The sequence below is a fragment of the Magnolia sinica genome, chromosome 9 (genome assembly GCF_029962835.1).
Source record: "Magnolia sinica isolate HGM2019 chromosome 9, MsV1, whole genome shotgun sequence".
Taxonomy (NCBI): domain Eukaryota; kingdom Viridiplantae; phylum Streptophyta; class Magnoliopsida; order Magnoliales; family Magnoliaceae; genus Magnolia; species Magnolia sinica.
In genome coordinates this window covers 7,691,073-7,716,380 of record NC_080581.1, presented here as the reverse complement: position 1 = coordinate 7,716,380, position 25,308 = coordinate 7,691,073, and the positions used below count along the sequence as shown (strand labels likewise).

General features: G+C 41.3%; 1 protein-coding gene and 1 pseudogene across 2 annotated transcripts in view; both read left to right on the top strand.

The window, feature by feature from the left end:
• The first annotated feature begins 302 nt into the window (after window positions 1-302).
• The window catches only part of LOC131256798 (glutamate receptor 2.9-like), a 100,314-nt gene continuing 75,308 nt past the window's right edge, over window positions 303-25,308 (top strand). For both annotated transcript variants that reach the window (XM_058257841.1, XM_058257840.1), the window contains exon 1: window positions 303-575. In XM_058257841.1, coding sequence (XP_058113824.1) covers window positions 314-575 — 262 coding nt within the window. In that variant the 5' untranslated portion in view covers window positions 303-313. The remainder of the gene's footprint in view (window positions 576-25,308) is intronic.
• Window positions 1,193-2,130, top strand: LOC131256799 (glycine-rich protein 2-like; annotated as a pseudogene).

The window sequence follows — 25,308 nt, the reverse complement described above, 5'->3', positions numbered from 1 at the left end:
TGAGAAAAATCAGATGAATGGATTGGATAGCATATAAACAACACGGTGGACCCTACACAATTGATGGCGGATATCCCATCCCGATTTTTTCTAATGATGTGGATAACTTGAGCCTTTATTCATCAATATTTTTGGTTTCCAGGATTAATTTCATATATAGTACCTGATGGATGGAGTGGATCATGTGAAAGTTACACCCACGTGGCGCTCAGTTAGCGGGAGGTACCTACGCATGTGCGCCAGCGCCGTTATAAAAAGGGTGGGAGAGATTGGATAGAAACAACGAATGGCTTTCTACGTGAAATCCTTTCAAATGTCCTCTGTCTTCTTCGTCACGATCTTTCTTGTGTCCTTCACAAGGGCTGCATCGCCTCCGGTGGTGGGCCCCACTGAGAATTCGACCATGACCGTCCATGTGGGCGTGATTTTGGATTTTGGGTCGACGGTCGGGATGGTTAGAAAGACCTGCATCGCTATGGCAATTGATGATCTCAATGCAATTCCTGGCCGTCGGATACGGTTGGTCGTCCATTGGCGGGATTCCCATGGAAGTGAAACAGGAGCTGCATCTGCCGGTAAGTTCGTCGCATAGAAAAGTACATTAGCTTCTTTTTTTTTTCCCCTTTGGATCCATTAATCTCAACCATTCATCTAGTGAACCATGACGTAGATGACCAACTGCACAAAAAATATATTGAAATTCTACTTGGGGAGTTAGTTGATACTCTAACTGCTTATGACGCTTGATAGTGAAGAACCTAGAAATGGTAAACGTGGCAAATACTAATCCAAACTAAACCGACCAAAGTTTAGAAGATATGGAAATTTGTCTTTTGAAATTGAGGCTATTGGATTTTTCATTTCTACCGGTCTAATAAATGTCCAACAATCTAATAATTTTTATTTTTATTTTTTTAAATAAAACAATTTTTTTTTAAAATAAAAAAAATAATCCAACAATCTCATTATTAGATAACTGGATAAGAGTATTTTTTTGGTTGATTACACAACTTAGCTGTATCCATAATTTAGACTTTTTATTATTTATTTATTCTACGCACGCACTTACACCCCACACACACCGTTGCACTCACGCCGTACGGTGGAATTTCACCACAATAGGTATTCAAACCCATGGGGGGATTAGGGTTCGTTTTCTCTCTTTTGGGTTCCTAGGGTTATCGTGTCCCCGATGGCGTAAGGTAGCAGATCGAGCAGCGTTGTGAAGTGGTTTTATGGTCAGAAGGGCTTTGGCTTCATAACACCGAACGACAGTGAGGAAGATCTGTTCATCCATCAGTCCTCTATCAAATCTGACGGCTACCACAGCCTCGTTGAGGGGGAAGCCGTCGAGTTTGAGATCGAGCAGGGCGATGATGGATGAACCAAGGTCGTTGATGTGAGTGGGCCCAATGGATCCTCTGTGCAAGGAGACCGGAGGGGTGGAGGAGGCGGCCGCAGTGGCGGAGGCCGGGGAGGTGGGTACGGGTTTGGAGGTGGTGGGGGGTATGTCTTCAACGGCGGTGGAGGAAGAGGTAAACATGCATGGTGGGAGGAACGGCGGTGGTGGTAGCGGGTACGGTGGTGGCTACGGCGGCAGTAGCGGAGGCGGAACTTGTTACAATTGTGGTGAGCCGGGCCATATGGCAAAGGACTATTATCAAGGTAGCGATGGCGGTGGAAGGAGTGGCGGCAGCGGTGGCGGGAGGTACAAAGGTGGCGGTTGTGGATCGTGTTATAACTGCGGGGAGCAGGGACATTTTGCTAGTGAGTGCCCTAGCGGCTTAATGAAATGAAGTGGGTAGTTTTTTTTTTTTTTTTTTCTCTCTCGCTCTCTTTTTAGCTCTTTTTTTCTGGGTTCCCATCGGATATTTTGAATTGGGTTTTGGTTTTTTGGGTTGTTAGTAGTGGAAATCTGCTCGTTGATGGAGGTGGGTCCAGTTTTTCTCATTTTCTTTTTCTACTGATATGTGTTTTTTGGACTTGTTTTTGGAGCAATCGTGCTTTGATGTGGAGGGAAGGAAAGGTTTGTTTTGTTTAGAAATTGAAATCCGTTCTCTCTCTCTCTCTCTCTCTCTATCTCTCTCCTTATATACATACATGGTTTTATTAATGGATTAGGGTTTTCTCTGGCAAAAAAAAAAAAAAAAAAAGGTATTCAAACCCGTGATCTCATGTTGAAACTTTGTTAATGGCATCGATATCTGCTCAATGACATCGAGTGCTCTGTTGGTGACATCGACAGACCCTATTGATTATGGATTTAAAACATCAATAACAATTTTCAACATGTCTTCAATCTTCAATCTTCATATCTCGTTTTCATCATTTCTAATTCCGCCTTTCATCATAGCTCCACCATCGCTTCTCGTGCATACTCCGTCTTCCATTTACGCCTTTACCAAGCTCAGAGAAGTTGCATAGAACTTGAACTTCTATGCGGGAACCATTGTAGTAAGCATGTCAGTTGAATTCATGCTCGTGTGAATCTTTTCTATGGTCATGCCTCCTTCCTCAAGTACTTGTTGGATAAAATAGTAACACACATCAATATGTTTAGTATGTGAATGATAAACGTAATTTTTAGTTAAATTGATCATGCTCTCGCTATCATAATTGACTTTTTTTTTTTGGATTTAAAACTATTATAAAATTCTTAAAAAGTCCTATTCACCCCCCTCTAGGACATATTGGCATATTTTTACTTCAACTAAAGCGGTCTTTACCGCAATTTCAAGGATGTGTTTTCTTTCCTGCAATAAACTCATTGACGGATCCATTAACCTCAATCAAGCTGCAACCTAGTTTTTTCTCGAGTCCTCGGTCCTCCATCATCTTTCGTAATTTTCTGGCATCACCATATTTTCCAGCAGCCGCATATACATTTGATAGTAGTACGTAGGTACCAATGTGTTGTTCCAATTGTAAGAGATGTTCAGCCGCAACCTCTGCCAATCTTATTTCTCCATGGTTCCAAGAAGCACTTAGCAATGCCCACCAAGCAACTGCTTGTTCTGAGGGACTACTTGATACAGGTATTCTTTAAATGATTTTCATCGCCTCTTCAAAAAGACCAGCTCAACCAAGCAAGTCAACCACACACCCATAATGCTCTCCTTTGGGCTCAACCTCATACACAACACTCATTCGGATAAACTCCTGCAACCCTTCATTCACCATGCCCGAGTGACTACAAGCCGTAAAAATGGCAATGAATGTGACATCATCAGGGCTGAATCCATCCTCCTTCATTACTGAAAGCAGCTTAAATGCACCCTCTGCATCCCCATATGTTGCCAAACCAGAAATCATCACATTCCAGCAGACAACATCTTTCTCCAGAATTTCATCAAACACCCTCTTAGCTAAATCCAAACTCCCGCATTTTAGGTACATATCCATAAGAGCAGTACCTAACCGAACACCAAATGACAACTGTGTTCGACACAAGTATTTGTGTACCCAAATCCCAAGATCAAAAGCTCCTAATTGAGCACAAGCAGAAAGAACACTCACTAGAACACCCTCATCACCATGCAAATTTTCCAACTGCATCAACCGAAACATCTGCAATCCCTCCTTAAAGCAATTATTCTGCACGTACCCAGAAATCATGGCACCCCATATTCCTCTATCTTTCAGAGGGGCTTCATCGAACAACAAACGTGCAATCTCCACATCGCCCACCTTCGAATAGCCCGAGGTCATGACCGTCCAAGAAACTTCATCTCTCTAAAGCATACCATCAAACACCTTCCTTGCATTCTCAATATCATCACAACGAACATACATTTTGATCAAAGAATTCGAAATAAAGACGTCACAGCTGAGTCCAAATTTCAAAGCATGGGCATGGATCTGTTCACTGATCTTGCTGACTTACAAGATGGCGCAGGATTTTAGCACGTAAGGAAGGGTATAGTGGTCGGGAAATTGATCCTCTCGCAGCATTCCAGTGTAGACTTAGATGGACTTGGTGAATTGATTATGGAGTGAGAGGGCTTTGATCATGGTGTTACGGATGCAGAGGGATGGCCGATTGAGACGGTAGAAGAGGAGGCGTGCGTGGCTTAGGCTTCCATGGTTTGGGTCTGAGCAAAAGGTGACGAGCTTGCTAAGGGCAAAGCCGTCATTAGCAAGGCTGCTGTGATTATCTGTGCATGGGTTTGCTTCAGCTGTTTCAGGTTCTTGCATTTCTCCAACACTCTAAGACTTGCTCGACTGTTGCTGTCGGACATGATGCGGGAATAAATTCAAATTTTGAGTTTGTATGAAAGCGGCTGGGGACGCGGATTGCTTGCTAACACTGTAAGTAGCGATGACTGTGCTTTGTGGGCCCACCATGCATGATGTATGTGTTTTATCCACGCCGTCCGTCCATTCTCGATGTCGAACCAAATCTCAGGTGGACCGCACCACAAGAAGTAGTGGTACTATTAAAAAATTTACTAGGGCTATCATAATTGACTCGAACGACATCTTGCTGAAGTCTGAACTGATTTATCATCCCTCTCAACCAAATACCTTCCTTGAATTAGGGTTGAAAGTTAGGCGTGTTCAATCCGACCAACTCGACATTGGGTTAGGCTTGGGCATGATGGATTGGGTTTGGTCTCGGGCTTGAGCCATGCAAACACCAACCCGATAAAACTTGGGTTGAGCTTGGGTTGGGGTCTCGAGTTGCTCAACCCAACCCAAACCCGATCAATATATAAATTCCTTATAAATTAATTATAATTGAATGCGGATCGTCTGTGTTGAAGGCACAGGAAATTCCAATGCCATCGGGTTTCATTGGTTCACGTCATTTCCAATTACTCAAGCAAGCAAGATACGCCTGATTTCTCTCTCCCAAATAGATTGCTTGATACACAATACAACTTTTAAAGGAGTATTTATCCCATATTTTAACTTATTTATTTAGAAAAAAAATTAACTTCTTTACTATAAATAACTACATATATAATTAATAAGTACAAAAAATAAGACGTGCATTGAAAATATAATAGACTAATGTAATAATGAAAATATTAGCATATATCTACCCAACCAACCCAACCGAGCTCACTTGGGTTGGGCTTGGGTTGAGAATTCTCAACCCAAGATTGGGTTGGGTTGGGTTAGGGTTGAGGTATAGGAACCTTGGGTTAGGCTATGTTGAGCACCAACCCGACCCAACTTGCCCGACTTTCAGCCCTACCTTGAATGCTTTTGTCACCGTCATATACTCAGCTTCGGTTGTAGAAAGAGTCACCATAGACTAAAGCTTTAACGTCTAACTAATCACTCCACCCGCTAACACAAACAAGTAACCTCAAGTTGACGTTCTATTATCTACAATTTCGGTGTAATCAGAATCCACATAGGCTGCTAACTTGTCATCTGATATTTTAAATGATAAGATGTAGTTGTGTATACCTCGAATATATCGAAGTATATATTTCACTGTCTCCCAATGTTGCTTGCAAGGGTATGACATGTATCTACTAATAACACCCACCACGTGTGACCTATCCAGTCTAATATAGACCATGACATATATCAAGTTGTCAATTATGCTCAAATAAGGCACGCGAGACATATCCTACTTTTCTTTATTAGTTTTAAGACAATGTTCAGAAGAAAGCTTAAAATAAGCCGTGTGGGGAATAATAACCGACTTTGCATTGTCCATCCCATACTTCATCAATAATTCTCATGGTATTCTTCTTGAGATAACCAAACCTTGCTGCTTTTCATGTGTCTATATATGTCAATGCCAAGAACCCTCTTTATAGCCTTTAGATATTTCATCTTTAATGTCCTTGATAACTGAGTTTTTGGTATGTTGATCTCAAATATGCTATAACTGAAAATAAGCATGTCATCAACATACAATATTAAGATAATGAATTTCTCATCACTCAGTGTCATGTAATAGACAAAATGATCATACTCACTACTGGTAAACCTCTGACTCTTTTTTTTTTTACACACGCACACATACCCCACACACTCATGCTAGTGGAATTTCACTACCAATGGATACTCGAACCCTTGATTAGGTGGTAAACCTCTGACTCACATGAAATAATTAAACTTTTTATACCACTGTCTAGGCAATTGTTTTAGGCCATATAACAACTTCTTTAACCTATAAACCTTGTTATTTAGCCCTTGTATTTCGTAACCTTATGGTTGCTTCATATAAATCTGCTCATCCATGCCTCATAAAAAGGAAGTCTTTACATCCATGGGCTCGCTCGAGATCATATTAGGTAATTAGTGCCAACACAAATATGATAGATACTTGCTTCACAACTGGCACGAATATCTCAGTGAAGTTGACACTTTATCTTTGAGCATATCTACCTTCGCTACCAACCTTACCTTGTACCTATCTTTCTTCTTCTTAAAGATTCACTTGCACTCGATCGCTTTATGGCCGATGCGAAGCTTCACCAACTCTCATGTATCATTCTTATAAAAGAAGTCTACCTCATCATTCATTGCTGCTTTTCACTTTTCAGCATCTGACTCCTCAAAAGCCTCTTGATTAGTAGACAGATTCCCATCATCTGTAATGATATTAAATGCGAAATTTAAGTCATCCCTTTATCTCTCTGGTAACCTGCGATCCCTCGACAGATTCATTCTCACGTGCGGCTACTCCACCTACTCTTGCACCTATGTTTACGTCTCTATATCAGCCTGTGTCTCATCTCTATATAGTTGGACATCTACAATCAACTTTTTCACTTCATTGTGCTCATTTTTACAGAATAAGGATCCTTCGTCGAAGATGACATCCCAACTAAGGATAATTTTTCGCATGACCCGGTCATATAGCATGTACCTCTTCGTACCATTACCATAGTTGACAAAATTATACTTTTTAGCCATTTGATCTATTATATCTCTCTCTCAACTGATGGTACACTCAGTCCCAAGTAGTCTACATACTGACCACTCCACACTTCCATAGTGAATCTATACCCAAGCGCCTCGATTGCTCTCAGAAATATCAAGCTCTTTCTCAAATCAAGAACGTGTCTCACTTTGGTCAAGATACGCTCCATACCATCAAACATCTTGATGTTTACCAATCCAACACCCACTAATTTACAGGCATTATTATTGCCCATAAATACCTGGCCACCATCGTACTCACTATAACTGGTGAACTAACTCCAACGAGGGGTCATATGGTACGAAGCCCCCGTATCCAAAATTCATTCTTCATCCAAGAACCTAAATTTCGATGTGGCGAGTATGTCGTTACTATTCACTTCCTCACTAGATTCCGTAATGTTAGCCTCTCTGGAAAACCTTTCTTAATTATCCTTTCTCGACTTAGGATTCTGAAAATCCTTCATGTGCTTGGTCGTCCCATAATTCCAATACTTTAACTTTCCTTTTCCCTTTCCCTTGGATTTTGACCTTGATCGTGAAGATCTACTGTCCCGCTCATAATTTCGCCCCCTCATAACCAATGCATCTATAGTAGCACCCACGTCATTGTTTTAATTTCTCATCGCCTTCTACTGAAGGGCTGAAATAACGGTCTCGATGCTAATGGTAGTTCTACCGGTACATAATGAGTCCTTAAACGACTCATACGAAGCTAGGAGAGAATTCAATAGAATGCATGTTTGATCCTCTTCTTTCATCATTTTCTCCACATTTAATAATTTGTAAATCAATGTATTAAAGTTACTAATGTGTGCCTCAACATCGGCCCTCCTGCCATCTTCAGATTGAACAACTTAAGCTTCAAGTACAAACGATTCTCAAGAGATTTCTTTACATAGATATTCTTTAATTTCGCCCATGTGCTGCAGTTTTATCTCTCATAACATTATAGAGGACCTCGTCTGTTAAGCACAATTGGATAAAGGTTCTTGCTTTCATATCTATCTTGTTCCATTTATCTTCATTCATATAATCCAGTCACTTTTTAAGGAGGACATAATCTAAACCTTGCTGAAGTAGGACGCCAGTCATCTTGACCTTTCATAGTTCAAAATTGTATTTGCCATAATATTTTTCAATACCAAACCTTGGATTAGATGCCATTGATATATTTCTTTCATATTCAATCTACTTCCCAACATTATCTCTGATACCACTTCTTGAGGAACCGGAGAAGAACACAAATATCAATTAAGCAAAGTACTACCAATCATAAAACCAAGTCCAAACACAAACAATCGGAATTTTACATAGAAAAACCATTACCAGAATAATAATAAAAAAATCATACAAAGCGACGAGTAATGCACTATAAAAGCAAATATTACAAGATATAGAGAGAACTGATCTAAACAAGCCTGAAATCTACTCCACAACTCCAAGTTATGCCCTTAAAACCCTTAAGAACGAATTTAATTAAAAAGCATAAAACTCCTCTTTTTCTCCCAAATCCTGATTACACCCTATATATGACCCCATATCATATCACAATCGAAATAGGAAATAAATTCCGCACTTACACAATTCTACACACGTGCTCAATATCACCTTCTATGGGACTTCAATGGCGTCGATGATCTGTTAATGGCATCGAACAACTTCAATGACATCGAGTAAAACATCAAAACATTCTAGCGATAAAACATGAATTTTTTGAATTTTTTTGACAGCATCGACATCTGCTCGATGGCATCGACTGGTCCCTCGATGGCATTGACAGACCCTATTGATTACAGATTTAAGACATAGACAACAAAAATTACTTAACTCTCAATAAAGATAGTAGGGCTCTCACAAAAACGAAGCTTGTAGGAAAAATTCTTGAATGTCCTCTTTTATAAAATAATTATTACCTATACAGAGAGAAACAAAATTGAATAAACTTATTGCGTTAAATACAGTTTGAATGTTGGCAATAAATGTCAATAAATGCATTTCAATGTTGGAGAGTTTTTCCATTGTGATTATGACTGTTGGTATCTTTAAAGCTACACCTGAGTATGATATGATGTTTCTTGGTGTAATAAGGGTTGTATTAATCTCATTCCTATAAAAGGAACTCATCATCTAGTTTGTCTTGGTAATTCTTTCCCACATTCTTCCATCGGGATCATGCAATTAACTTATCATCATTAGTGTAGTATCTTCGTGTTGGGGATTGTTCTTCTACTGGACAAGATATTTAATGTAGGTAACTTGCCTTTATACTCATGAATTGACGGCAGAATGTTGCTAGGCCATGGAAGTATCACACTTTAGTAACCAATTTTAGAGTTGGCCACTCCATATATACTTGCTTTAAGCTTCTTTGCATCTACTTTGATGTCTAGGGATAAGACAACATATCATGAAAAATTATATTTTTAACCATGAATTAATATTTCTTGAGATTGGCATATACCTTCTCTTCATGTAAAACACATAGCCAATGGTCTTCCGGTACTCAAGGAGTGGTCAAAACTTTATAAATAAGAAGACTTTTACTTTCATTCGGTTCGGTCATTTCATGAAGTATTTCATGAGCATCTTTCTCACAAGTTGGGTCGTCATCATTAAATTCCTTGTGGTCTTTGTTCATTTTACCGTCATTTGGTTGGTCATTTCATAAAAAACTTCATGGGCATTTTCATCATAAATCAGCTCATCATCATTAAATTTCATGTGATATATGTTCACTTCACATTTATTTGGTTCAGTCATTTCATCTAATACTTTATGGGCATCTTCGTTATAAATCGAGATACTTGTATAGGCTTATGGGGGAAGTGTTTGCAAAACCTTCACCATCATGCATTTTTTTTTTATTATTGTTCGCATGCCTCAATTTTTTTTTCAATTTCTTCAAGGAGGTGAATATCTTGAATTAAATTCATTCGTTCAATATGGTTTCCTCTTTAACTTGCCATAAGAAATCAAGCCTGATTCAAGAACTTAACTTTCTATCATACCAAATGATGTATAATCCAAAGATGTGCAACAAAGAAAAGAAAAGAAGAATTTTATTGCTATAATTTGGATAAAAAATACTAGCCCTCTTAGGCTTTCGAGAGATAGATATATATATATATATATATATATATATATATATATATATATATATATATATATATATATATATATATATATATATATAGCTTAGGGAGTTGCTCACCTAAGGGGATAGGGAATCATTAACTTAATAAGAGATGAATCACTCAACTCTTAATGGAAATAAAAAGGCTCTCACAAATACAAAGCTTATAGAAAAAAAAAAAAAAAAAAACTATAATGTTGTTTGTCATGAAATGACTACTATCCATATAGAGGAAAAAATTGCTTCAAGTGCTGGATAAAGTATACTCAATACATGCTGTTTTGGAAGTTGAAGATTATAAAAAAGAGCTGGATGGAATTTCCCCAAAGCCAGTGCTGGAGGGCACAAAGGAGTGGGTTGAACGGAAATTCGGTAATCAGAAGGAGGGTGGAAGCAATAGTGACAGAGAACACCAGCAGTAGAATTTTGCATCCCCACACCGCCCATTAGATGTTTGCACAAATGTCGAAGTGAACCGTGAATGCAACCAAGCATCTATTTGTAGACAAGTAGGTGAGGAAATTGAACCAATGCCACTAGATGAAGTTACGAGAGATAAATCATCAGAACTCCAAGATGCTAGCATGGATCATGCTCTCAGAACAAGCAATATCCTACAGAGTCCATCACAATGTCAGCTACTGCCAAACCATAAAATTTGCAATGATTAGGAAGCATTTTTCTCTGCAGAATTAGAAGGGCAACTATAGGCAGGAGTCCTTCCTAATGTAATTAGAGATTTCAAGGATCTGGAGGAAACAATACCACACAGACGCAGTATCCGATCTAAATCAGCGGATTGCAGCACACCAAAAAGGCCGTTGGACAGTGTAGGCTAGAAAAACAATCAGCGGATAACAGTAGGACATCCCATCATGTTGGAGGATGTCCCCAAGGAGCTAGAGGTTTTTTCCTCACCAATTGCATGAGCCCTTTCGTCGAAGCAATAAGGCTCGTCTCAGCATGATCTGATTTAGAGGCAGCAGACCTCACCAGCTATGAGAACAAGGCTAGAAGTCGACTTATCGCCATTTTTCGCATCCATCTGCAGCCCAGTTACAGAGTTGTTGATCTCGAAAATGGTCTCTTGGCCTCTCCAGTTGTCCAGCAAGATCAACTAGCGAACACAGGTACTGTGAGGCAACAACCAGAGAAAGAGATTTTGAGCTGGCAGTCAGTGCAACAAGTTGGGGAAACCAATGGCAGTCAGAAGAAAATAGGGGAACTCAGCAGCAGGGAAATTTTTGTTAACTGCCAGCACGAGAAATCAGAGATGATAAACTTAGAAGACTTATAATCCTGTACTCCAAGGGAGACTGGGAATCTAGGCTACGAAGACTCAAGAGAAGGGCAGTAAATTCAAGTTGTGTAATAAATGGATAATGATCGATCCCGAATTAAGAATCTCATTGGTTTTCTCCCTTGTTTTATTATTTGAGAAATGTGGATTGGGTGTAATGCTGCCCGTTTTTAGGGTTGCAACATGTCTGCCACGGGTATCATTTTCAAGGTTTTTTGTTGGCTTAGGGAGCTAGGCTCCTTGATTCAGGCCTCGGATTGCTCCTCTATGGCTGAAAGCTCGATCTCTCAGATTATTGGTCTTTCTCCTCCTCAATTCACCCCTGTCTCCAGGACCGCTGTTGTTAAATGGGCGAAGCCCCCCAATACTTGGTTGAAGCTTAACACCGATGGCTCCTCGAGAGGGAACCCTGGCGAGAGTGGAGGAGGAGGAGTTTGTAGGGACCATCTTGGCCGTCTCGTCTTTGCTTTCCGTAGATATTACAGGTCCTCTTCCAATAATTGCGCTAAAGCTAGGGCCATTTTGGATGGCCTCAATATCTGTTCTAACTTGGGCCTTGCGAACATTATTCTTGAGACTGATTCTAAGGTCATTCCGGATGAATTGCGGGACTCTACTCCATCCAATCTTTGGAATATTTGGTATATTTTGGGGAAGTTCAAAGCCAAGGCTAGGGGCCTTAATCTGGTGATCAGACATACCTTTAGAGAAGGGAACGCGGTTGCTGATGCACTGGCAAGGGTGGCTAGCGAGGGCCACCCAGACAGAATTTTCTTTAACCATTCCCATCTTTCGAGGTTAGCTAGAGGGGTTTTCCTTTTGGACAACGCAGGGGTGGGAGCTTTGAGACACATCTGATGATTGCCCCTTCCTCCTGTCATGCCTTCTTTTTGTGCAGTTTTTGTTTCTGGTATATGATAGGTGTGACAGCCTCTCTTTTTGTTGGGCCCACCTGAAATCTGTAATTTTCTCTCCAGTGAAATACATATACAAGTCCTTTCTTTAAAAAAATAAAAATAAAAATAAAAAGATAAGACCCTAGTGTGGAATGTCCGAGGTATAGGAAACAAGTAAACAATCAGGACGTGTAAACATCTCATTAGAGAGCATAACCCGTGGGTGGTGACTATCCTTGAGCTGATGCTCAGGGATGAGAAGAGAGTGGGGGTAGGCCTAGCTTTGGGCTACCACAACTCCTATTCAAATTATGATTCAGGTGGCAAAATATGGTTTTTTGTTTTTTTTTTTTTTCTAGAAAACACATCATTTTCTCAATGGTTAAATCTACAAATCAATTAATAATAGTTAAGATTCCTGCGCAGATCAATCAACAAAGTATCCATATCTCCTTTGTCTATGCCAGTTGAGTCAGGAATGTCAGAAGGGATCTGTGGGCTGATTTATTCGTAACCTCCTCCTCAATGCAAGGTCCATGGGTGATCTGTGGTCACTTTAATGCAATTGTAGAAGTTTCCGAAAGAAGAAGTCGTCGTGTCCCAGATAGGATAAGTTCGGCTGATTTCTAGGCGGTGATAAATTCAGCTTGTCTGCTAGACATTGGTTACAAGGGTAGTAGGTTCACTTGGAGTAACAATCAGGCTGGGATGAGTCGTGTTTAGGTGCATTTGGATGGAGTGTTGCTGAACTCTTCTTAGACATTTACTTTCCCCTCTTTCCAGGTGCACCACTTACTGCGAATGTCCTCAGATCATGCCTCGCTCCTCCTTTTTTGCCCGCAACAACTATTCATTGGTCCGAAGCCTTTCAAGTTTCAACTAATGTGGATCCAAGATGACTCCTTTATGCCTGTAATCAGATCGGCATGGGCCCAGGTCGAATCTAACCATCCTATTTTCAATGTGTTAGTTAAGCTAAAATCTGTAAAACTGGCTTTGAAAATTTGGAACAAAGAATGCTTTGGGAACATATTCTCTAAGGTAAAGTTAGCTGAGGAGGCACTAGTGGCTATTGAACTAGATATGTAACAATCTGTCATTGGTATTGCTGTCCCAGACAAAGAGCGTCAAAAAAGGCTGGCCGAGGTGGTCGAAAACCTGCATAAGGAGGAGTTGTGTCTGGAGATTTTCTGGAAGCGAAAATCCAGGATTAGCTGGATACAAGAAGGTGATCGTAATACAAAAATTTTTCATGTGGTGGCGTCGGCAAGACATAGAAAAGTGGGCATTCATAGCATAGTGTTGGATTCTGGTCAGACCATTACAGAGCAAGTACAGATTAGAGACGCCGCTGTCTCTCATTTCTTGCAACAATTCTTGGGAGGAACATCTTTTACATCTTCAATCATTCTGGATGTCATCCCGTCCCTAGTCTCCCAGGAAATAAATGACATGCTATTAGCCCCTCTAACCCTGGCTGAAATCTAGTCAGCGGTTAAGGCCATTCCTGTTGATGGGGCTCCGAGCCCAGATGGTTTTTCCGATGCATTTTTCTCGAGTTGCTAGGACGTAGTAGGGTAGGATTTACTCTAGGTTGCAATCTTTCTTTTCTAAGGCGGAAATCTGCCTAGGGCAATTACTTCATCCCTCATCTGTCTAATTCCGAAAACTGCATCCCCATCCAAGTTCTCTGATTTTCGACCGATCAGCCTATGTAACTTCATATATAAGATCCCGGCTAGTGTTATTGCAGCTAGACTTGACCAGGTGCTCCCTTCCATTATCTCGCCTGAGCAAGAGGCCTTCATATAAGGTAGACCTATCTCGGAAAGCATAGCGCTAGCATAAGAGATCTTCAAAGATAATAGGAAAGTGCGAGGCAGTAATATGGTTCTGAAGCTGGACATGGAGAAGGCCTATGACAAGGTGGAGTGGGCTTTCCTCAAGTAAGTGTTGCAGCATTTCGGGTTCAGTTCCAAATGGATTCATATGGTTGAAGGCTGTTGGGCTAATGTTTGGTTCTCAGTTCTAATTAATGGAGTGGCTGTGGGCTATTTTAAGTCTTCTAGGGGACTTCGGCATGGAGATCCACTCTCACCAAGTTTGTTTATTATTGCAGCTGAAGTTCTTAGTAGGGGCCTAAGGAATTTGGTGGAGCAGGGCATTTGCCAGCCTTACAAGGTAGCTCATCGATGCCATCCAGTCTCGCACCTTCTTTATGCCGACGACACCCTCCTTTTTCTGAATGGAGGCAAATGATCCCTTCAGAAGATGAGAGATTTCCTTGTGGAATTCCAAGCGGTCTTGGGTCAAGCTATCAACCTCCACAAGAGCTCTTTCTTCGCCTCTTCCAAGCTCCTGGCGTCAAGAGTTAGAGAGATTGAGTTTTTTCTTGGAATCACCAAGTCTAATTCTCATCTTGTGTGCCTAGGGATTCCGATGGTGGTAGGTAGAATTAAAGCAGGTAACTTTCAGGCCCTGGTAGATAAAATTGCTGGTCGTATTAGCGGGTGGCAGGCCAGATGTTTAACTTAGGTGGGCAGACTAATTTTGGTGAATCACGTTCTTGGTAGCATTCCAATTCACACTTTAGTAGCCTCACACCTCCTGGCCCAAGTTGTGTCTACGTTGGAAAAATATTTTGTTGACTTCCTATGGGGTTGGTCTGATGGCAAAAAGAAGCTACACTGGCGCAGCTGGTTTGACGTGACTAGAACCAAGTTGGAAGGTGGCCTCAATGTTTAGAGGTTGATGGAAGCTGTTGAAGCCTTCCATATTAAAATGGCTTGGGACATCCATTTCAAGGGAGAAAAGAACCTTTGGGGTGCGTTCATGGCGTCCAAGTATGACATTGACACAGTGTCCCCTCCCCTTCCACGGCATTCCCCTGCTCCATCTCCACTATGGAAGCGAGTTAGTGAGATGTTCCCTTTTCTAGAAACCGCTGTGCAATGGAATTTGGGATCCGGTTGCTGTAATCTCTGGGAGATAAATTGGAAGGGCCTGGGCCCTCTTCAAAACCTGGTTTCGACTCCAATCCCGCAGCTCTCAGGTCTATGCAAGTCCAGCATTTCTTAAGTGTGAACGGCCCTCACCCGCCCTCTGTGGTATTTCTATTTCTCCCCAAAAATATTATTGATTTTATTTTTCAACAGGGCTATTGTCTGGGGAACAGGCCTGAGGTCCCGGTTTGGCCGTTCACTCCGTCAGGGTCCTTCTCTATTAGCTTGGTTTGGAGAGCTAGCAGAATTTTAAGTGAGAATAAACGCTGAGCGTAGTGGGTGTGGCATGTTCATATGCCTCTAAAGATCTCTACTTTCCTTTGGAAAGTTCTTAATAGAGCCTTGTCGGTAGACTCTGCTATCTAGAATTGGGGCGTTCATCTTGTGTCGAGATACAATTGTTGTAGTCGAAGTGCAACGGGGGGATCATTGGTGGAAACTATCCACCACTTGCTCCTGGATATTCAGATGGCAGCAGCTGCGTGGCACAACCTGGGAAATCAGTTTGGGATAAGTATTCTTCCTTCTCTGTCTGTTTTAGCTAGACAGTCTCGGTGGTGGAGTGCCAATTCTGGCTACAATAACGCAAAACTGGCCTGTAAGCTCGCCCCTGGCTGTTTATTGTGGAAGCTATGGAAAGTGCGTAATGCGGCATGTTTTGAGGGAAACGAAGCGATGCTAACCTCGCTGATGAGGCGTGTCCAATGGTACGTGTCCAATATTCAAGGTACCACGAGCATTGGGCAGCAATCTCAGTTGTCAAACCTCTCTATACATTAGCAGAGGAGGATGGCGGAGGCGATCTTCACTGTCTGGACCAACTTCTTCAATTTTGCTGAGGTTGTCAAGTAGATTACTCCTTGCTAGAACTGGGTCAAAGTAAACATCGATGGTTCTTCCAGAATGAACCCGGGGTCGGCGGGTGGAGGAGGAGTTTGTAGAGGAGACATGGGCCAATTCATTTTTTGCTTTTTGCTCAAGCTATGGTATGGGATCCAACTCCTATGCGGAACTTCGGGCAGTATATGACGGATTAGACATGTGTTTATTAAGAGGTTTCAATCGGGTTATTGTAGAATTTGATTCTTTGCAAATTGTTAAAGTGCTGAATGGTCAAAGCCAATCGGGCTGGAAGTCGAGTTTTTGGTTAAGGCGAATCAAGAATTTGAAGAGTAGAGGTCAAATTGAGTTTGCTCACATCTTTAGGGAGGGAAATGCACCAGTAGATGCTTTGGCCCGCCTCACTAGCAAATCTCGGTTCATGTCCTCCTTTGACCAGCTTGCCGATCTCCCAGCCCGGATCCAAGTTCTTCTTTTTCTTGATAAGTTGGGGCTGGGGCGATCAAAGAGGTTTAGAGTAGCAATTGTTTTCGATTTGATTTGTTCGTCAATTTTCCAGTTGGGCCAGTTTTTTCCTTGTATGGTTTTGTTTAGATATGATAGGCTTCCCCATGTCCTTTTTCTCCTGGGAAACCCCGAAAGCAGTCTTCTGTATTTTTCATGAATTCCAATGAATCATCCTTTTGATATATATATATATATATATATATATATATATATATATATATATATATATAGAGAGAGAGAGAGAGAGAGAGAGGAAAAAACTAACACGCATTGCATTAAATGTATGTAAATGCTTGCAATAAATGCCAATAAGTTAATGTAGCTTGTTCACTCCCCAAGTATAGGGTTGTGATATAGTAATAAACTCGGTAAGACCAAGGTCGAATCCCAAGGGACTGAAACCTGTACGTTATCTAAAACTAGGTAGAAATAGAAATAGCCTAAGATGAAATCAAAATCAAATATAAATTGATGAATAATAGTAAAATACCAATCTAAAACTTAAGGAATTCAGAGGAAGGAAACTAGGGATTCAGAGGATCCACTTGTAGAGATCAGGGAGATCTTATACCTGCTTCAAAAATCATGGAACTTAAACTGAACTTCCTCTGATATTAATTTCAAAGAGATGAAAGGTATATGAATTAGAATGGATTCCATCACCAAACCATGCCCAGGAGACAAAGTCAACAACAGAATTAAACTAATTACCAACTAATCAGATGATCATGCAGGTTAGGAAGGATACCGCCATCCAACCATGGCCAGGAGACGATGGTGAACAACAGGGCTTCCTGACATCATAATCAAAATAAGGAAAAAGAAATACTCAAAGCCATTGCAGTCCCATTGTAATTTCAGTCACAACAGACCATTAAAAACCAAAAGCATTCCCTTAATTAAAATAAAATCAACATTAGTTCAGTCTAAACAAAAGGCACACGCATAAATTTTCCCATCAGACTGCAAGCTTCACCTCTTAGCCCTGGCTAAGAGGTCTAGCCTAACATGAACACGGTGAAGCTAAAAGTCTTTCAAAAGTATTAAGGAAGAAAAATAAAATCAAAGAAGAAAGAGAAACAAACTCCCAGCCGGCTGCCCGTTGATCTCCTTCGAATTCAAATTCCCCTTTTCTCTTTCTTCTTCTCTCTCCTTTATAGAAGACCCAAGGGTGGTGGCTTGAGTCCATTCATCCTTCCCAGCATGAGATTTTTTGCAATCTGTTTCCGCCATTACGCAGACAGTTGGTGCGGTATCTTTGGAAATCGACTTCTGTTCATTCATCTTTCAGCCAAAGCGAACCAATCTAAGACGTTCAGCCTTCTTGGCATCAGTTGGAACTTCCATGGAGAGGTTTTGAATGGCCAGGATCGTCGGACCGATTTTGGCCATGTCTACAAAACAGCCAGCAGCGTCCGGCCTCGGACGTGCTATCACAGAATGCGTAACTGACTACGCTGCGATGTCGGTGGGGCCCACTGAAGCTGATGTTTGAGAGATCTACACCGTCCATTGGATTCAACTCGAAAAACCCATCAGGAATGGACGGTTCTTAAATGATTTCGGTGTGGTCCATAGGCTTTTTCACTCTGCCGTCCGACCTGCATTTAGACGGTTGGAAATCATCTTCTCAATGCCTTCTGGGATTCTGCCACCTAGGCAATGGTTACAGGGCCCTTTGGAGTCCACTGGATGGTCCAGATCGGACTGATCAATGCAGAGGGTGGCAGACAACATTTGACCGCAGGCTCTGTTGCGAAACAAAGCCTGTGCGACTCGTGCTGTGACGTTGGTGGGGTCCAAAATCAGTGTCAGACGAGAAATCCACCACGTCCATTGCATTCTCCTCAGAAAACCATTTGGGACAAGCTGATTTGTCTCGAGTTTGATGCGGCCCATGGTACCGGATCTTCTAGTCGTCCGTCTTGCATTTGATCATGAGTTACGTGTGTGTGCGCGCATGGGAACAGAAGAAGACATTGGACAGGGTCTTGGCCACCCTATAGAGAAAATAGATGGTTCAGATCGTCCGTTTGGGCGATGGATGTGGCCCACTGTGATTAGCCGGTGAGAGCACATCCGTCACTGGACATGCGAAACGTCTCTGTTTGGACGTTTTGCGTAAAAATAGGTGGGGTCCACTGTGATGCCTGTCCTAGAAATCCACTCCCTCCATCAGCTCCTATACATAGTGTTGGCCCATGGCCTCTAGTTTAAAGTAGATCCGACTTCAGGGTGGGCCACACGCTTAACCGATGTATGGACAACATTCACCGTTAAAAATACAATTAGCTTCACGTATGCCATGCATGGCACATCTATTTACAGATTTGCCCTTCTCTTTTGTTATATCTTCTGCCGTCAGTATCTCCTGATTGCACCATGCAAATGACACAAAATTTCACTAGGATTTGTTATTTTTCATGCTCTTTCTAACGCTTAAGTTTGAACCTTAATCGCTTATGGATTGCCAAGATGCTCTTTAATGGCTAGCGCCCTCTGATTTCTCTGTTGGGCCACTTTCACGAGGATCTAATGCCTGAAATTTGATATGTATGGTTAATTTATGGTCCTCAGGCCATGTATAAATTTTTGAGCCAATCAGATGGTAGGAACCTTGTGATCTTGTATTCTGGACGTTCTTTTCAGGCATGTTTGAAGTGAATGGCTGGAATTTCTCTGATCTCTAATGTGTAAATCCTCGATCTTGGTCCCATGGAGTCCCGTCCAATGCCTTGGTGATGCCAGAGCGTCAAATCTATGCTTTTAGCATCCTTTTCAGTCTGTGCTCGTAGACACACCCTGCATTACAAACACGATTAATTCAGGCCGTTAAGCAATATCATAATCGTAAATCCATGCAATCAATGGGGTCTAATATGCAATATTTGAGCCTCAACACAACCCCCAACCAGCTTCTTGCTAGTCCCGAGCAAGGTATGCGAAAAATAAATTGAGAATTACAGAACAATTTCTATAAACTTGAGTGATTTTTGCAGAATAATCCAGATATGAGAATTCTCAGATTCATGAATGTTGGGTATTACTTTCTCCTAGACTCAGGTGCACGGTAAACTTCATGATCAAGTTCAAAGTATTATTCCATTAATTAGAAAAATTCTAATCATTGAGTTCCATGAGTGTATGATGTAATCTCCGCTTTATCGTTAAGGTTCACTTCTCTATTTCGTGATATCATCGGCAACTCATAAGAGAATTCATGTCCACCAAAACCTAAACCCAAAACCTGCCCCATAGATCAACCTACCAACTTCTGATTTTTCCATCGATGAGCAAGGGAATCGAATCTGCACCTATAGGGAGCAAACCCATGGTGAAGACTGTACACCTAACTTTTTCACATATCATCCATGGGGAATTAAATCTACACTTATAGGGAGCAAACCCATGGTGTAGACCATTCGCCCAATCCTTTCCAGCTTAGTGATCACCAAGTTAATCCTTTAATATCGAACTGAACCCTTAATGTGCAAGTGAGATGTGTTTCGTGAAATCATGATTCAATCATTATTTAGAACCTCTAACCATGGATTAATAGTTCAAACTTAACTATGAAATCTAACAAATAGCTGAATCCAAGAGTCATAAATTTCCAGCATCACTTATCTTGTAATTCTAAATCCAAGATGGCTGCCAAAATCACTTCAAATTCACAAGAAATTCCAGAAAATTTTAAAAATTTCCACAGTTTTTGTTCAAGACCAAGAAAATGTTGAGTAGGTCACCTAATCTCCCACCCTCAACCTAAAATCTACATTGTCCTCAATGTAAAAGATATGAGCATGCAATGCACTTGGGACAACGAAAAGTAAATATGAAGTGATGGGAAGATAGTACCTGGATGATGAATCGAGAGACACTTTCCAAGAGATCGCAACATGGACGTCGGTCAGCACGAGAGAGAAGGCAACACAAAAATAACAAAAATAAAATCCTACCTATACCACTTTCGTAGGTGCTCTCGATTGCATTTAGCGTATGCAACAAGCCTTTAAACCCCTAGGTTGCCCCTAGTGGATGAGTTGTAGTCTCGTGAGGGTTTGCAGTGATGTTACCCACAAACATTAAACTAACTAATGATAAAAACGAAATGAAATGAAGAGCTGGGTTGCCTCCCAGGAGCGCTAAGTTTACCGTCTTCAGACAGACAAATAAAGTAACTACCCTAGTCCTATGAAAGCGATAAACCTACCTATACCTCCATCAGACTAGGAGATCAATCCTGGTAAACAGGAGCAGTCAGGGGCATGGACATGTCCTCTGAATCAAATTTCTCGACAAATGGTTTCAATCGATGTCCATTGACTTTAAACTCATTGCCATTGTCGGGATCTCTTATCTCAACGACCCCATGAGGAAAAATAGTAACAACAATGTAAGGGCCGGTCCAACGAGATCGAAGCTTACCCGGAAAGAGATGTAATCGAGAATTGTACAAAAAGACCTTCTGACCAGGCGTGAATAATTTTCACAAAAGTGTGTTGGTCATGAAATGCTTTCATCTTGTCCTTGTAAATTCTCGAATTATCGTACGCATCATTCCGAATCTCTTCAAGTTCATTCAATTGAAGTTTGCGTAGCGAGCCAGCGTTGTCCAGATTGAAATTAAGATTTTTGATCGCCCAGTACGCTTTATGTTCCAGCTCCACAGGCAAGTGATAAGCTTTCCCATAGATAAGTCTAAAGGGAGACATTCCAATAGGGATTTTAAAGGCAGTACGGTATGCCCATAAGGCATCGATCAATCGGATTGACCAATCCTTATGGTCAGGGTTAACCGTTTTCTCTAAAATGTGTTTAATTTTCATATTAGAAATCTCAGCTTGCCCACTTGTCTGTGGGTGGTATGGGGTGCTCACCTTATGAGAGATACCGTATTTCTTCATTAAGCTCTCAAATGGTTTATTACAAAAGTGTGAGCCCCCATCACTAATGATGGCTCGAGGCGTTTCGAATCGAGAAAGGATGTTTTCTTTTAGGAATTTAATGACCGTGCGATGGTCATTAGTTCGACACGGAATCGCTTCGACCCATTAAGTGACATAATCCACGGCGAGCAAAATATACAGATTTCCAAACGATTGGGGGAATGGTCCCATGAAATTGATGCCCCAGCAATCAAATGCTTCAATGATAAGGATGGAATTCAAAGGCATCATATTTCGACGGGACAATGCTCCCAATTTCTTACAACACTCACAAGCTTTGCAAAACTCATGAGTGTCCTTAAACATAGTGGGCCAGTAAAAGCCACACTGCAGAATCTTGGCCGTGGTCTTTTTAGCAGAAAAGTGACCACCACAGGCCTGTGAGTGACAGAAGGAGATGACGCTTTGATGCTCATCGTCTGGCACACATCTTCTCAAGATTTGGTCTGGGTAATATTTAAATAAATATGGATCGTCCCAGAAAAAGTTACATACCTTAGTGAAAAATTTCTTCTTATCTTGCGCAGTCCACTGTGTCGGTATGGAACCTGTGGCAAGGTAATTAGCAATATCAGCGAACCAAGGTGAATGGGAGACTCTGAACAATTGTTCATTAGGGAACATGTCATTGATATATGTCATTTCAAGGGAATCAGAGAGATTAAGGTGAGAAAGATGGTCAGCCAGTACGTTCTCTACTCCCTTTTTATCTTTTATTTCTAGGTCAAATTTCTGGAGTAGGAGGATCCATCGTATCAGGCGGGGCTTAGAATCATTCTTAGAAAGAAGATACTTAAGTGCCGCATGGTCTGTATAGATAATGATCTTAGATCCGGTCAAGTAGGACCTAAATTTGTCCAAGGCGAACACTACGGCTAAGAGTTCCTTTTCCGTAGTCGAATAGTTCACTTGGGCAGGATTTAGAGTCCTACTCGCGTAATGAATGACGTAGGGCCTCTTATCTTTTCTCTGGCCTAGAACCGCTCCAAGAGCATAATCAGAAGCGTCGCACATAAGCTCAAAAGGAAGGCTCTAATTGGGTGGCTGCATGATAGGTGCAGTGGTTAACATGCCCTTAAGCTTGGTGAAAGCTTCCTGGCATTGCTCAGTCCACTTATATGGTGCATCCTTTTGCAGAAGATTACATAAGGGACGAGAGAGGAGACTAAAGTCCTTTATGAATCGTCTATAAAACCCTGCGTGTCTCAAGAAGGATCGCACATCTCTGATGTTCTTGGGTGGAGGTAGGTTAGAGATAAGATCGATTTTTGCCTTATCCACCTCGATTCCTTTGAACGAGATGATATGTCCAAGGACAATTCCCTTATGAACCATGAAATGACACTTCTCCCAATTAAGTACCAAGTTCTTTTCTTCACATCTTTTCAGCACACATTTAAGACTCTCTAAGCACTTGCTGAAAGATGAACCAAAAATAGAGAAATCGTCCATGAAGACCTCTAGAAATTTTCCCACCATGTCAGAAAAGATACTCATCATACATCGCTGAAAGGTGGCAGGGGCATTACATAATCCGAATGGTATCCTTCTGTAAGCAAAGGTGTCATAGGGACATGTAAATGTAGTCTTTTCTTGGTCCTCAGGGGCGATTTCAATCTGATTGTAGCCCGAATACCCGTCAAGAAAACAGTAATAGGAATGACCAGCTAGCCTTTCCAAGATTTGATCAATGAAGGGCAAAGGAAAGTGGTCCTTCCTCGTGACGGTATTCAGCTTCCTCTAGTCAATGCACATTCTTCAACCAGTAGTAACTCTAGTTAGCACAAGTTCATTATTGGCATTGGCTACGATGGTGATCCCGGACTTCTTAGGAACCACCTGAGTTGGACTCACCCATTGAGTATCGGATATGGGGTATATGATACCCACATTTAATAGTTTAAGAACCTCGGCCTTAACCACTTCCCTCATGTTTGGATTTAGTCTACGTTGTGATTGCCGAGTGGTCTTAGTATTATCCTCAAGATAAATGCGGTGAGTACAGATCGAGGGTTTGATTCCTTTGAAGTCCGCTATCGTCCATCCAAGGGCTCCCTTATGCTCAATGAGAGTAGAAATGAGCATACTCTCCTGTTCTTTCTCCAGGTGGGTAGAGATCACCACCGGATATGTCTCATCTTGACCTAAATAGATATATTTTAAATCAGAGGGCAAAGGTTTTAGGTCAAGCTTCGGTGGCTTGACGTTAGACGGTAAAGGCACTACATCAGTTTGAGGCAACTCTTCAAATTGTGGCCTCCACCGGTTAACTTCAAGTACCGGTGCAGTATCTAGCAAGGCACATGTCTCCCTAATCATGTCATCATCAAAATCACGGGAGTGGGCCAGACACGTCTCTAGAGGGTCAGAGGAAAAGATCAGCGGTGTCGTATCTTCTACTAAAGAGTCAATCATGTTAATGTCGTGAAAATCGTCATCATCCTCTAAGTTTCTGCCGTTATTAAAAAAAATGTTTGACTCCAATGTCATATTTCCAAAAGACATAGTCATGACACCATTCCTGCAATTGATAATTGCGTTTGAAGTGGCAAGGAATGGGTGACCAAGGATGACGGGGATCTGAGTGCTCATGTTATTTATGGGTTCAGTGTCTAAGATGATAAAATCTACAGGGTAGTAAAATCTATCAACTTGGACCAACACATCCTCAATTATCCCTCTTGGTACACGAACAGAGCGATTAGCAAGTTGTAGTGTGGTTAGGGTGGGTTTTAATTCACCTAAACCTAATTGTTTGTATACCGAGTAGGGAATCAAATTGACGCTCGCTCCTAAGTCAAGAAGTGCATGATCAATTCGATGGTCCCCGATTACACATGATATGGTTGGGCTACTGGGATCTTTGAATTTCTGTGGCACGTCTTGCTTTAGGATGACACTCACTTTCTCGGTCAAGAAGATCTTCTTTTGAATACTCTGCCGTCGTTTGGTTGTGCATAAGTCTTTCAGGAATTTGGCATATGAAGGTATCTGTTTTACGACATCAAGTAGAGGAATGTTGACTTTCACTTGTTTCAACACCTCTAGGATATCTGAGAGTTAGAGAGAGGTTTTGGTGCGACCAACCGTTGGGAAAATGGAGCAACTGGCTTTTCTAGAAGTTTCGGTTTTAATTTTTGTGGGACCTCACTAGATCCATTATTGTTGTCCTCTTCTGGTTCTTGAGGCTTTTTGGGCCTAATCGGAAGGGTTTTATCAATGATCTTCCCACTCCTAAGAGTGGTGATAGATTTAGCATGCCCCATTTGATTTGAAGAACTGGGATCACTTATCTCGTATTGCGGTTTAGGATTGGGGAGCGGTTGTGCAGGAAGTATCCCCTTTTCTATAACCATCATACGTGAATCCATCTTTTACATAAAGTCTCACATTGCATGGGTCAGCTCTTGCATGGAATTTTAAACCAGTTCTTCTTGAGGTTTCCCCTGGTTTGGATTTTGATTAAAGAAACTTTGAGGGGTAGCAGTTTGTCTATTTCTCCAACTAAAGTTTGGATGATTTTTCCAACCAGGATTGTACGTATTAGAGATTGGTCCAGTAAAAGGTCTTTGATAGTTGTTTACGGCATTAGCTTGTTCATTCGACACTCTTCGAAAGGCAGGTATTGTAGGACAATTTTCAGTTGTATGAATGTTGCAATCACAAATGCCGTAAACAATTTCATTAACCTTATCCTTCTTTCCTTCCATGGCCTCAACTTTCCTTATGAGCGTAGTCACTTTACACTTGAGATCATCCTCTTCTTTCAAGAGATATAATCCACCTTTCT